Raw genomic sequence first — 13,406 nt, 5'->3', positions numbered from 1 at the left:
CCACAGGACCCTCTGTTGCTTTTTACAGATTCAGACTAACACGGCTACCCCTCTGATACTTGACACTCTAATGGATGAGCTCCACATCCCCAAGAGCACCTTCAGGGATATGTCCTGCCTACCCTCCTCTTCAGTATTACATGGAACCACTTGGAAAGATGCCAAGACACCCTTGGCTCCGCTGCCAGCAATATACCAACGATGTTCAGCTGGACATTTGGTTTTGTAAAATGCAACCAGCGCCACCACAAGGATGTCCCAGCAGCTTCAAGAGATCAGCACCAGGAGAGCAGCTGACTCAAACTGAGCTCAGGCTGGGAAGGGAAAACATCCTAAGGAAATAGCTGAAACCCAAAGCATCTCCCTCCTATCCATCTGCCTTCCATTCTTAACTGCTGCTAAGACTCCAGGTCTGTACTAACCCTGGACAAGTAGGTAGCAAGCTAAGAGACTTCTCCCCTTTCTTCCTAGGGTAACGGGTGGTATAGAAAACCCTGTGACTAGATAGACACAGGACACGTGTATACACAATTTTTCTGTTTGCAGTATAACTAGCTTGCCCTCCATCTGTCCTCCTCAGGGGCTCCCTTCTGCTAGCTGAGATGCCTGTGTGTGTTTGGAAGATGATTACAGCTAGAGGTGACTAGAATCCATCCCCCAAAACGCTCTTATAATCCAGTTAGCAATATGATCATACCACATGGCCCCACTGTTCTCCATCATCCTTATTTTTCGACCTTCTTTTAACTGAAAAAATTATTCTAAACAAATACATTGAAGCATAAACCACCAATTTACAGTTCATGCTAGAAGCAGCAGTCCTTTCTCTGGTGTGATTTCAACAAAAGCAGGCTTTAATTTAGAGTGCTGAGACAGGGATCTGAATTCAGTTTGGCAAATGGAGCTCTGGGCACATGGTTCCTATTAAGAATGTCCATCTGGATCTGCCACAAAGGCCCCATGCCTTTTGCATACATTTTGAATGATTTATCATGTACAATACAGAGGCAGAAGTTCTTCCTTCCTTCCCCACAACTGTTTAGAAGTGGTTGTAAATCCAAGGTGGTAATCATAAACCACAAGTTTGTACAGGACTCCAGAATGCCAAGACATTCCTAAAGTTAGACTCTAATCAAATTTATGGGGGGAAGGGTACATTATTGAACAGAATACATGATGCAAAATAATCTGTTCCCCAAGTTTACATCATATGTAGTCCTCGCAACTCCAGTGACCTACCATCTATTTCTGTACGGAGCCTCATTTATCTCCTTAGCATGAATGACTTGTAGCACTATGTGTGTTCACAAGAGAACATAAAATTTTATACTTTTCAGAAGTCCCTTTCTTACAAAACAGCATCGGCACTAATCCAATAATCAAACACCCACTGTTTTCTCATAGGCCTGTTAATAGGCATTTGTGCTGTGCAGTCCAGCACACACCTTCTGATTTGTATTTTAACTGATCCAGCTGATACTAGGAGGAGTTTTAAATGGACACTGAAATGACACAAATCTTTTCTACAGTGTTTCTACCTCTACGCAAGATTGTTAAAACTGAACACTAAGGTCAAATTCACTTTTCCCCAGTACTGCTTTTGGTGATCTTTCTGCAATCCACTTACAGTTCATTCAGTAAAACGAAACTGGTCAGTTTCAGTTTCCCTGCAGCACATGTTTCCTGCGGTGTATCCAGCATGGCAGGAGGGTACATTTTAGAGCAGGGGCAGGCAAACTTTTTGGCCTGAGGGCCGCATCGGGTTTCGGAAATTGTATGGAGGCTGTGCCTCCCCAAACAGCCAGGCATGGCCCAGCCCCGGCCCCTGCCCCCTATCCGCCCGCCCCACAGGACCCCTGCCCCATCAACCCCCAACACCCGCTCCCTGTCTCCTGACCACCCCGGAACCCCCGTCCCTGACTGCCTCCTGCTGCCCCATTCAACCCCTCCTCTCATTCCTGACCCCCCCCCCCCCCCCCGGACCCCGCCACATCCAACCACCCCTTCTCCCTGTCCCCTGACTGCCCCTGGAACCCCTGCCCCAACTGCCCACCGCCGCCCCATCCAACCCCCCCTCCCCCTCCTGACTCCCCCCCCCCCCCGGGACCCCTACCCCCATTCAAGCCCCTGTTCCCTGCCCTCTGACTGCCCCAACCCCTATCCACACCCCCACCCCCTGACCACCACCCTGATCTCCCCTGCCCTCTATCCAACCCCCCTCCTCACCGCGCTGCCTGGAGCACCTGTGGCTAGCGGCCGCCCAGCTGGAGACAGCCACGCAACGCGCAGCACAGAGCACCGGGTCAGGCCCCGGCTCTGCAGCTGCGCTGCCCCAGGAACTCGCAGCCCCACCGCCCAGAGCATTGCATCAGCGGCGGGACGAGCTGAGGCTGCGCAGGAGGGGGAAAAGCAGAGGAGGGGCTGGGGGCTAGCCTCCCAGGCCAGGAGCTCAAGGGCCGGGCAGGAGGGTCCCGCGGGCCGGATGTGGCTTGCGGGCCATAGTTTGCCCACCTCTGTTTTTAGAGTAGGGTTAAACCGATTGTATAAGAAATCATGTACCGAGTCACAACACTTTTTTTAAAATATAAAGGAAATCCTAATTTTTTCCCTACACAGAGCTGGGAGTGTCTCTTTATAACTCGACTTCTATTTAGTTGAGAATGGCAATGGAATCTGGGACTTGAAGAAAGAGCCCTAATCTGCATTTAATTAACTACAAAACTTTGCTCAAGCGCTTGTGATGCAGGAAGGGAGCGCATCTGGACTAAAATATGTAATTTACACTAATAGGGGTATCCAGATATGATGCTAGCCCCTCCACCTTTGGAAACTGGCTGGTCCAGCAGCTGTGACGTGTTCTAAGGATGTACATGAATGCTGCTGGGGCCAGGTAACCCCGCTCCAAGACACAGTGGCTTTACAGATGGGTTGCAAACTAGTTAGATTCAGTCTCATCTTATCTTTTCACAGAGTAGAAGGCACTGGAGAGTTCAGTGAATTGGGACTGGAACTGTGCTATGGAACTTTCCATCCTTCAGTGGCTATTTGGTGGTTTACAAGAAATGAATTCGGGTTCTCAATGTAGTTCCCAATGGACCAATATCCACTCAAGCCACCTCCATTGCACATGGCACTCACTGGCCTCCTTGTCATCAGACTCCAGAGAGGCCAAGGAAAGAACGGGCCATGAAGAGCAATCTTCCCTCTCACCTCTAGAGATCACCCTTCCATATTGGGGTGAAGCATGGTACTAAGGGGGTGTGGGGGAATCTGCCGCTGCCTGTGCTGGTCTGGATCTGGGGATACAGGACGGAGTGCAGTCGCCGGGGCTCTTAATACAGCACCTGGCACAAAGCTAAATTTTAAGTTAAAATATTCCTAAAGGAGGGTGTGTGTCTGAGGCAGGTGTGTGTGTCTGCAGGGAGGGAGGGAGGAAGGAAAGAGAGTAGTGCAAGCCTGAGATGGTGCCAGAAGCATGTTAAGGGAATTAATGACTAAAATTGGTCAACCAAACTGGTGTAACCGAAGGCTGCATTCGGCAGCGTACCAAGAACCCGATGTCTGAAATCGATTGGTGGAGCACCGGGCATTTTATAGCCACTGTCCCATTCAATACAGAAATGAAGTCCAGTCAGACCATGGATGGCAGCATGGAACGCTCTATCCTGATCTAAGCAGCGGGGCCAGGCCCGCTGTTCCCCACACGCCACTAGACAGTTCAGAACAGCTGAAGTGCACTCAGTAAATGTCCCTAGAATTGGGCATCTTGAGAGGTGTGTGTGCAGGAGTGGGGAGTTAAGAGTCCCCTGTTGGTCCAGCAGAGCCCAGATCTGTTGACCTTTGGGGCATGGTATAAACACATTTCTCTTGGCTGGTGCTCAGAGATTTAGCTTTAGTGGACATGTGAGCCTATTGCTCTGTTGTTAACTAATTCTGTGTGCTTGCTTTAGTGTCTGTACAGCAGCCACAGACAGGTTAAAACAATGAAAAATAAACAAGCACCAGGCCCTGGGGTTTCTGCAGGCTGCCCTTTCGTACTGAAGAGGATGACAGCTGTGGACTGCCTTTTTTAGAATTCCACGGGCCACAGACCACAGTGTAGCGGTCACGCCTATAGAAACATTTGCACTTCACAACTAACCCGTTACCACATCCAACACCGGGCAGAAGATGGATGTCATTGTATATTATGACTTGTCAAGCACATGGAGTTCAGCTTCCTAGCCAGAGCCATAAAGATACTAAGAGAAATATTCTCCTCCTTAATGTATTATTTTTGGGTTTCGCAACAGCCAGCAGTCTGTCTCTCAGAGCAGTAAGGTGGCAGGAGGTGGGGGAAACTCACCTTTGATGATGCTGAGGATTTCTTGGACTTTATGTGGCTCGTTGCGGTCTGGCCTGCAGCTCGGTGTGATCTCCAGCACGTAATCAGGACCATACTTTGTGAAAAACTGCAGGGAAAGGGAAATCAGCAAAGTCGTCGCTGTGCAGGGCAGAAATGGTTTGGGTGAGGTTCAAAGAGAACTGACCTGAAAACAATGCAGTAGGGGGAAGCATCTGCGGTGCGACTAGGGGTAGTGGAGACCAACTACCATCCTTGTTGTTCACTAGGTTCCAAATGTGCTCCTGATATCCCAAATAGAGAGCTTTTGTCTCTCTCTAGTTTAGTGGCTATTTCCCCATCTCTATTAAGGAGACTGAGTTTCTTCCCAGCTCTACCACTGATCCACTCATCTGTAAAATACCTCTTCCCCTCCAAGGTGGCTCACATAGCTTAATTAATTAATGCATGTGTTATGGAGCTTCTACCTGCTTGAACTCTACAACTGCTCTAACAATTCAAGTTCCATATATGAGCCATATTTTACAGCACTGCAGCTGACAAATTTTATTTGTCATCCCCCTTGGCACATCCGGCAAATCCATTTAGCATTGTTATATCACACACATTGGTACCTACACACCTGCCTGTATTAAATGAGAACACACAATGAAATCAACACTCAGGCTGGATTTCCTTGTGTTAGAGTGGTGATACTTTGAACCCACCCCCTTGCACAGCTCTAGCACAAAACATTCTTTCACTGGCATGATCCCTGCACACCGGGAAGGTGCTACATCAGATAGGAAATACAGTAAGGAACAGGGCTATGCACAAGGCTGTTAACATACCTCTCCATACAATGTGCTACAGATGTGCAACTAAGTCTATAGGAGAAAAACTGCAGTTTTTCATATTAATACAGAATACCATAAATTATTGCATGAGCACACAACACCGAGCACAGAACCAGCACGTGGGAGGTTTTAAAAATTCAGCTGGTTTTGAGTTAAGTGTGTTAAAAAAATGTATACATTTGAATTTAAACTTAGCCTAAAAGGTTGGCCAGTTTACGAGAAAGTAATTAGGCATGCAGGAATCAAGCTTATTCTATAAAATTAAGGGAAAGCCAAACTAGTTGTACTCCCCCTTGTGATTAAATGATACACAGGGGGAATATAGGAAAGGTGTCATTTGGCAGCTCATCAGCTGAGATCCCCCGTTTATCTACAAATACGTACAGCACAGGCAGCAGCTGTGAAAGCTTTCCCCCACTGAGCCAATAACGTGCTTCAATTCTGATGATCAGCAACCATCTCCAGGAGAGGAGAAGAGAAATCTCCATAGCTCAGTTAGTTCTTAACTTTCTTGGCAGCCTTGGCAAGAAGTGCCAATTGTGACAACAAATTTTGACATGGACCCCTTTTCCCTAGGACATAACTTCCAGACCACAGAGACCAGACACACAGCTAAGACTTCATTCAGTTCATTATTGACTTGGGTGGGATTTGAGTCTGTGACAGAGTTGAAAGGTTTTGTTTCTGGTTACCACTCTCCTAAAACTATCCACGTACGGGTGCTATGATTGAGGAACACAAATCTGGATAAACTGCGTTCTAAGAGAAGTGCTGGATGGCTTTACAGTGGAACAAAATTGGAGTTGTTTATTTAACCCTCCATTAAAGGATAAATATCGTATTTCAGAGGAAGTTGCAGCATATCTTTCATCATTTCATGCCCTCATTTTAGCCCATAAAACAATACAAAAGGACTAGGGCTGTCAAGCGATTAAAAAAATTAATCGCATGATTAATCGCACTGTTAATAATAGAATACCATTTATTTAAATATTTTTGGATGTTTTCTACATTTTCAAATATATTGATTTCAATTACAACATGGAATACAAAGTATACACTGCTCACTTTATATTTATTTTTGATTACAAATATTTGCACTGTAAAAAACAAACGAAATTGTACTTTTCAATTCACCTAATACAAGTACTGTAGTGCAATCTTTTTATCATGAAAGTTAAATTCAACTTTCATGATAAAAAGATTGCACTACAGTACTTGTATTAGGTGAATTGAAAAGTACAATTTCGTTTGTTTTTTACAATTATGTACAAAAAATAACTGCATTCAGAAATAAAACAATGTAAAGCTTTAGAGCCTACAAGGCTACTCAGTCCTACTTCTTGTTCAGCCAATTGCTCAAACAAGTTTGGTTACAATTTGCATGAGATAATGCTGCCTGCTTCTTGTTTACAACGCCAACTGAAAATAACATGCATTCACATGGCACTGTTGTAGCCGGCGTCAAGATATTTACGTGCCAGATGCACTAAAGATTCATATGTCCTTTCATGCTTCATCCATCCTTCCAGAGGACTTGCATCTGTGACGAGTTCTGCTCGATAACGATCCAAAGCAGAGAGGACCAACACATGTTCATTTTCATCATCATGAGTCAGATGCCACCAGCATCTGATTTTCTTTTTTGGTGGTTTGAGTTCTATAGTTTCCGCATCGGAGTGTTGTCTTTTAAGACTTCTGAAAGCATGCTCCACACCTTGTCCCTCTCAGATTTTGGAAGGCACTTCAGATTCTTAAATCTTGGGTTGAGTGCTGTAGCTATTTTTAGAAATCTCACATTGGTACCTTCTTTGCGTTTTGTCAAATCTGCTATGAAAGTGGTCTTAAAACGAACATGTGCTGTGTCATCATCCGAGACTGCTATAACATGAAATATATGCCAGAATGCGGGTAAAACAGAACATGAGACATACAATTCTCCCCCAAGGAGTTCAATCACAAATTTAATTAACGCATTTTTTTGAACGAGCGTCATCAGCATGGAAGCATGTCTTCTGGAATGGTGGCCGAAGCATGAAGAGGCATACGAATGTTTAGCATATCTGGCACATAAATACTTGAAATGACAGCTACAAAAGTTCCATGCGAATGCCAGTTCTCACTTTCAGGTGACATTGTAAATAAGACGCAGCTAGCAGTATCTCCCATAAATGTAAACAAACTTTTTTGTCTTAGCGATTGGGTGAACAAGAAGTAGGACTAAGTGAACTTGTAGGCTCTAAAGTTTTACATTGTTTTGTTACACTTTCACAAAAAAGAGATTGTACCACAGTACTTGTATGACAAGAATTGAAAAATACTATTTCCTTTATCATTTTTACAGTGCAAATATTTGTAATAAAAAATAATATAAAGTGAGCACTATACACTTTGTATTCTGTCTTGTAATAGAAATCAATATATTTGAAAATGTAGAAAAACATCCACAATATTTAATAAATTTCAATTGGTATTCTATGGTTTAACGGTGCGATTAATCCCGATTAATTTTTTTGAGTTAATCGCATGAGTTAACTGCGATTAATCAACAGCCCTAAAAAGGACCTATAGTAATGCTCATGGCAATGGAACAGCAGATTGAAATACTGATCTTCTCAGTCATTTAGACTATAATTTGAGCACTCTGCCTGTATGAACAAGACACACGGATTCCTCCTAGAATGTTAGGAGGTGAAGGTCATGTAAATGAAAGGGTCATTTTTCCTAGGGGTAAGATTTCAGAAGCACTTAAATTCCATTTTCAGAAGAGACTAAGGCCTTAAATCATTTTGAAAATTTTAACCTCGCTCTTCAATAAAGTCTTAGATTTGACTGATGGTCCGAGTGTCATGATAATAATGGTAATTTCTATCATATGCATACCTCAAATGCATATGGCATCTCCACTAGTTACATTATATCCTGAATGTTCAATGGTTGTTATAGCATACTACCATCCTAGTGGCTACTAATGATAAACTTACAATACAGTTTCCATGCACATCTACTTTCAACTGGTCCACAACTTTCTGAAATAGTCACCTTTCAAGAGCTGGACATTTCCTTGCTTGGTTTGTGCCCTGAGGTGAATTTGGAAAGGATTTTCCAATTCACCTCCGGTTCACGTTGTGGGAGAACTATGAACATTTTTCCCATGGTAAAAAGCATTCTTACCTTGCTTAACAAGGCTACAGCAAAAACAACTGACACTTGAATGGAACAGTGGTTTTCAACCTTTTCATTTGCAGACCCCTAAACAATTTCAAATGGAGGTGCAGACCCCTTTGGAAATTTTCGACAGTCTGCAGATCCCCAGGGGTCCACGGATCACAGGTTGAAAGCCACTGGTCTCGAGCCTTTGATTGGTTTGAGTTTGCAAAGGAGCTTAGTGCAATGCATGCATTAGCATGTAATAATGCGCAAAGCAAGTTATTTCAAGGAATTTACACATTCAGCTGAAAAAGCTGCTAAGCTCAATAAGATCTTTTAATTTCATTTCTATAAAAGAAACAGGAAATAAAATGCAAAACACTGCAACGTTAGGGTTGCAGAGTTAAGTCACAAAAAGTTAGAAAATGAAAAGGTTATGGTTCTAACAGCAAAGTTGCCTCAGTTGCACTATTTTCTATTCCTTTTTTTTCTGTAAAAGTATATCATGGTTTATGACATAAGCAGGGCCGGCTCCAGACACCAGCTAAGGAAGCAGGTGCTTGGGGAGGCCAATACAAAGGGGCGGCATTCCATCCGCTACTGGGGCAACACATCCGGGTCTTCGGTGGCGGGTCCCTCAGTCTCTCTCTTCCTCTTTGAGCTGCCACCGAAGTGCCGCCGAAGAATGGAGAGGCACAATTGAGCTGCCGCCGAAGTGCCGCCGACCGGCTTTTTTTTTTTTTTTTTTTCTGTCGCTTGGGGTGGCAGAAAACCTGGAGCCGGCCCTGGACATAAGTATAACATGTCCATAAAAATGAGTTATGGGCAACAATGAGGATAGTTGTAGGACTCATAAATGAAATTGTTTTTAATTGTTAAATCACCGAGACTTGCACTGTTTTAGTATTGTAATTTCTGTTTACCATTTATCACACTTGCCTACAGTGTAACTTCTGTTCACTGTTTGCCATATTGTAATTCAAACCCCATTTTAAAACGCTTACTCCATTTTGTAGGGGCTTGCTGCAACCTTTATTTTTGCAAACCCTGCTGTAATCTTATTAGTTTAGTTTAGATGTGTGAATGAGGTATGTATGGATGATGGAATCAACCTCCAGTCCCAGCCTGTCCTGATTAAATAGAGTTCAAACACCAACGGCTGAAGATGCAGACAAGAGCCCTAACAAAGTAAGAAGAATCCACCCTAAAAAGAAAAGGTACAGTAGAAGGAAGATCAAAGCCCGGTCCAAGGCTGAAAGTCATGTCTGCAATTGACGGGTGATCAATCACCAAACCTGGAGGCAGCGTGACACAGCAAGACCTATAGACTCTGGATTCAAACTAAAGCCTACAAAAAGGATGGGTGAGATGGAAAACTTTGGAGCAGGGTAACATTCTGCTGCCAACATGGAAGGGCATCGGTGCATGCTCAACAGAGACCCAGCTCGTCCTTGTGCCCGGCTTTCCTGGCCAGTTAGCCGCCACAAGCTATGAACCCAAGCTGCAAACTCAAGCCACAGACTCAAGCAGGACTGGTAACTATGCAGCAGCTGCAGAACATCTGATGGATGTGTGTGTGTGTGAATGTGTGTGTGTGTATAGGTATTAGGTATAATGTGTGTGTATAAGGATTAAGATATTAGATATTGGTCATAAATCAAATTGTTATCATAATAAATGTGGCATCTTTGTCTTGACCCCTAAAACGATCCTGTATAAGTTTGTGGGACAACATAGTACTGTTATCGGAGCCTTAAATTTTGCATTTCCAGACTTTAAAATCACAATACTATTAAAATCACAAACTCCACATGAATACAGTTAATTAATACTGCACATGAATACAGTTAATACAGCAATTAATTTCCAAGGTATATCTTATTGTTTATTGAAATGCAATTTTTTTGTATTTAATAACTAATATCCCAATTCTGCAAGTGGCTTCATGTGCAGACGGTTCCAAAGACTCTGTGTGGATGCAGAGCACGTGAATGCTCAACTGTGCTAAATTATTTTCTGTTTTAGAACAAATTTTGTGAATCTTAAAATAGCTTTTTTACATAAGCACAGAAAAGCAATGTCTAAATAAATTCTCCCAGCCACTCCTCAATTAAACATGCAGCAAATGACTCATGGGAATTTGCTTATTTCTGATGAGCTATAGAGGGCCAATAAAGCCAAATCTAAGACTTTACTGAAGACACCCCAGCCCCAAAAAATCAAACGGCCATCTCTGATTCTCTTTGAGATGGTGGATTTTATTAGACTTAATGTTTCCAAAACTGTTACAAACAACCCAGTCACATCAGCCATCTTGAAATCAATCCCTCACAGGCTGGATGTTGCCAAGGGATGGTATTCAAGGCATCGAAAAGAATCATTTTGGTTTTTCTCTTGGCAGAACAAGGACATTAAGAGAAGACAACTTTGTGCTCCAATAATGACAAAGACAGATACCTTCATTTTGCTTCACATTCATATATCCTTGGCAAAAAAACACCTTAGATGTTATAAGCCCAGATTTTTAAAATTGTGGGTACAAACATTGTAGAAATACCAAAGAGCAGAAATCATTTGGTGCACAATTCTAAAAATCTGCAATGGGAAAACATTTGAAAGGTACTTAAATGAAATGAGAGTAACGTGCGCCTGAGTCTGCCTCCCTGGTGAGTCAAGTCTATGACATTTCAGTGACAACATTCCATTGCTGATCATTCTAATGGATGGAAAGATGAAGGGGATGGGAGTGATGTTATGGGAGATTGGACGTGGGAGCTGCTGCCCGGAAGGAAATAGAGAGGGGAGAAATGAAAAGATTCAAAGAGAAGGAAAGAGGGAGAGAAAGGAGGATGAGAAGTGAAGAGAAATAAAGGGTAGAAATAACAGTGCTCCTAAAAGGGAGGAGGCCAAATGCAACGCCAAGATACTGAACAAAACAACAAACAAACTTCAGTTACTACATAAAAGGCTAGATTCTATCCTTGATCTTACCGCAAAACTCCCTGACATCAACAGAAGACTGCAGCAGATGGAGGGGAGCATGCAGTCCTACACTTACCGCCTGGCCCACTGTATTGCCAACCCAAAGCATGCAAAAATCATGAATCAGCCCCCCCACCCCCCCCAAATCATGAGATTATTTAAAACCATTAAATGTGGGGTTCTTTTTTCTGAGTCTTTAGGGGTGACATTTTCAAGCCTTTCTCCACAACCAAAAGAGCTAGAAACTTAATTTTTAAATGAAAGCTGAGTTCCTCTCACAGCCATGTGACTCAAGGAACTGGGAGCTTTAAGAAAAGCACCAAGAATCACAAGACTTAGCAACACTGAGGACTGGTACATATCCAGTTGTTCCACTTTCAACTGCTTTGTGGCAACATGTTTCAGCAAATACTCTCTCCCAGGACATGAACTCTTACTGTTTCCTTAGAAAGGGGAGCAAAGCCTGTGTTTGTATAGCAGGAAAGTGGCCCCTGGATTACATTCAACCTGCTCTGATTAAGGATCTCAAAAGGCTACCCAGTCTGACAGCTTGATTTCCAGGTTTCAGTTAATCAGAATAGGAGTTCCTATTTAAAGCAAAGAAAATAAGGAATCAGGAAGTGCCAGCCCTTGTTTCTCTGTAGAGGTGTTGACAGGCTATTAAATCATTAGCAGTTCCTTGCCAGGAGTAGCAGAATAAATCTGGGAACCTGACAAACGGACAGCAGCTCTGTGCACAGAGACATATACACAGAGAAAGTACATGCTGTCATCTCATAGCTGTGTAAATATTTCAGCTGACATTTCCATTAGATCCAAGCCAGTTTCCCACACATCAGTGTTTTTTAAATCGGCTTCCACCAGTTCACAATCAATATGCTAACCTGTCCCTAAAGTACAATGCAGGCAGCCTGGATTAGCATCCAGAAAGATTACCAAGCGCAGGCATGTACAGAACAGAAATGGTGTACATGCATGAAAAAGGACAACTCCCAGAAGATATTACAAAGTTAATGACACATGATGAGATTTTTCTTTTTCTTCCCCCTACCATTTAATTACTTAAGAGACTAGAAGGTAAACTGTTACATACCTGCTCAAAGCAGTAGCTTTGAATTTACACTGGAGTGAGGGAGAATTTTTGTTATCTTGGAGCCTGAATAATATTGTGAAGAAGTTAAGTCTGCAGTGCACAAAGGGGAAAGATGATGTCAGATCCAAGGAACAATGGAATAGAAACCATCTTGAATGATAGATTATTTAGATTACAGTAGCATATGGCAGCCCCAACTGAGATCAGGGCCGGTGTGTGAAGCACTGTACAACCATATAGTAAGACAGCCCCTTTCCTGAAGAGCTAATGATCTATATAGACAAGACATACAAAATGTGGGAGGGGAAACTGAGACACAGAGAGGGAAAGTGACTTGTCTAAAGACACACAGCAGGTCAGTGGCAGAGCTGGAAAAAGAACCCAGGCCTTCTGGCCCCAGGCCAGCACACTAGCCACAAAGAGAGGAACCCATTATGGTAAGAAATGAACAGTAATTTTAAATTAACCAACTGAGACTGAGGTGAGTTGGTCAGAGCTTCTTGGAACGTAAAGGGGGGTGGGGGGGCTGAAGGAAAAGAAGACCCGAAAGAGGCAGATGATGTATTTCTTCCCCTTCTGCACCCTCTCCATGCTTTGGAACTGTCAAATTCTCCAAGACGTATATTTGCAGTCTCCGATCTTACTGTGCTTTGAAGGGCAAACGTTAATCAGCACAAACCAATCTACCAGCTAGTTTTGTGGTGAAGTAGAACCTTGAAGGGGAACACAAACCACTAGATTACTAGGGATATAGATCCCAGAGTTTGCTAAGCCAGTTCCCCTTATTATGTGCAGCTTGGGAAGGGAGATTCCCTTTTAACAACAGGTTCGGTTCCTCCACAGGAAGCAGAGGGGAGTAAGGGTGGCCAGCCCACTTCCCTAAGGGCTGACAGCTCAGCAGGACTTCCGTGTATAAAGCCATCTACACATGAGCCCTTACCTAGAGAAGTCCTGGCCATCCACACACTCCGTCATTTCTTCAGGGAAGTGATTCTGCATTTAA

At 43.4% G+C, this 13,406-nt stretch overlaps 1 protein-coding gene across 8 annotated transcripts in view; it reads right to left on the bottom strand.

Annotated features, from left to right (window-relative positions):
- The window catches only part of HDAC8 (histone deacetylase 8), a 104,722-nt gene that overhangs the window by 12,661 nt on the left and 78,655 nt on the right, over positions 1 to 13,406 (bottom strand). For 3 of the 8 annotated variants that reach the window (XM_026653927.1, XM_029912051.1, XM_026653929.1), the window contains one exon: positions 4,346 to 4,483. The exons of 2 other annotated variants lie outside the window; for them this stretch is intronic. In XM_026653927.1, coding sequence (XP_026509712.1) covers positions 4,346 to 4,483 — 138 coding nt within the window. Of the gene's footprint in view, positions 1 to 4,345; positions 4,484 to 13,406 lie in introns of those variants that run through there. 3 more of the 8 variants (XM_026653928.1, XM_026653930.1, XM_026653932.1) reach the window with 3 other exon arrangements.

Source organism: Terrapene carolina, unplaced genomic scaffold (genome assembly GCF_002925995.2).
Source record: "Terrapene carolina triunguis isolate 2854851 unplaced genomic scaffold, T_m_triunguis-2.0 Scaffold172, whole genome shotgun sequence".
NCBI lineage: Eukaryota > Metazoa > Chordata > Testudines > Emydidae > Terrapene > Terrapene triunguis.
The sequence above is the reverse complement of the archived record's forward strand: the minus strand, read 5'-3'. Positions and strand labels throughout refer to the sequence as shown.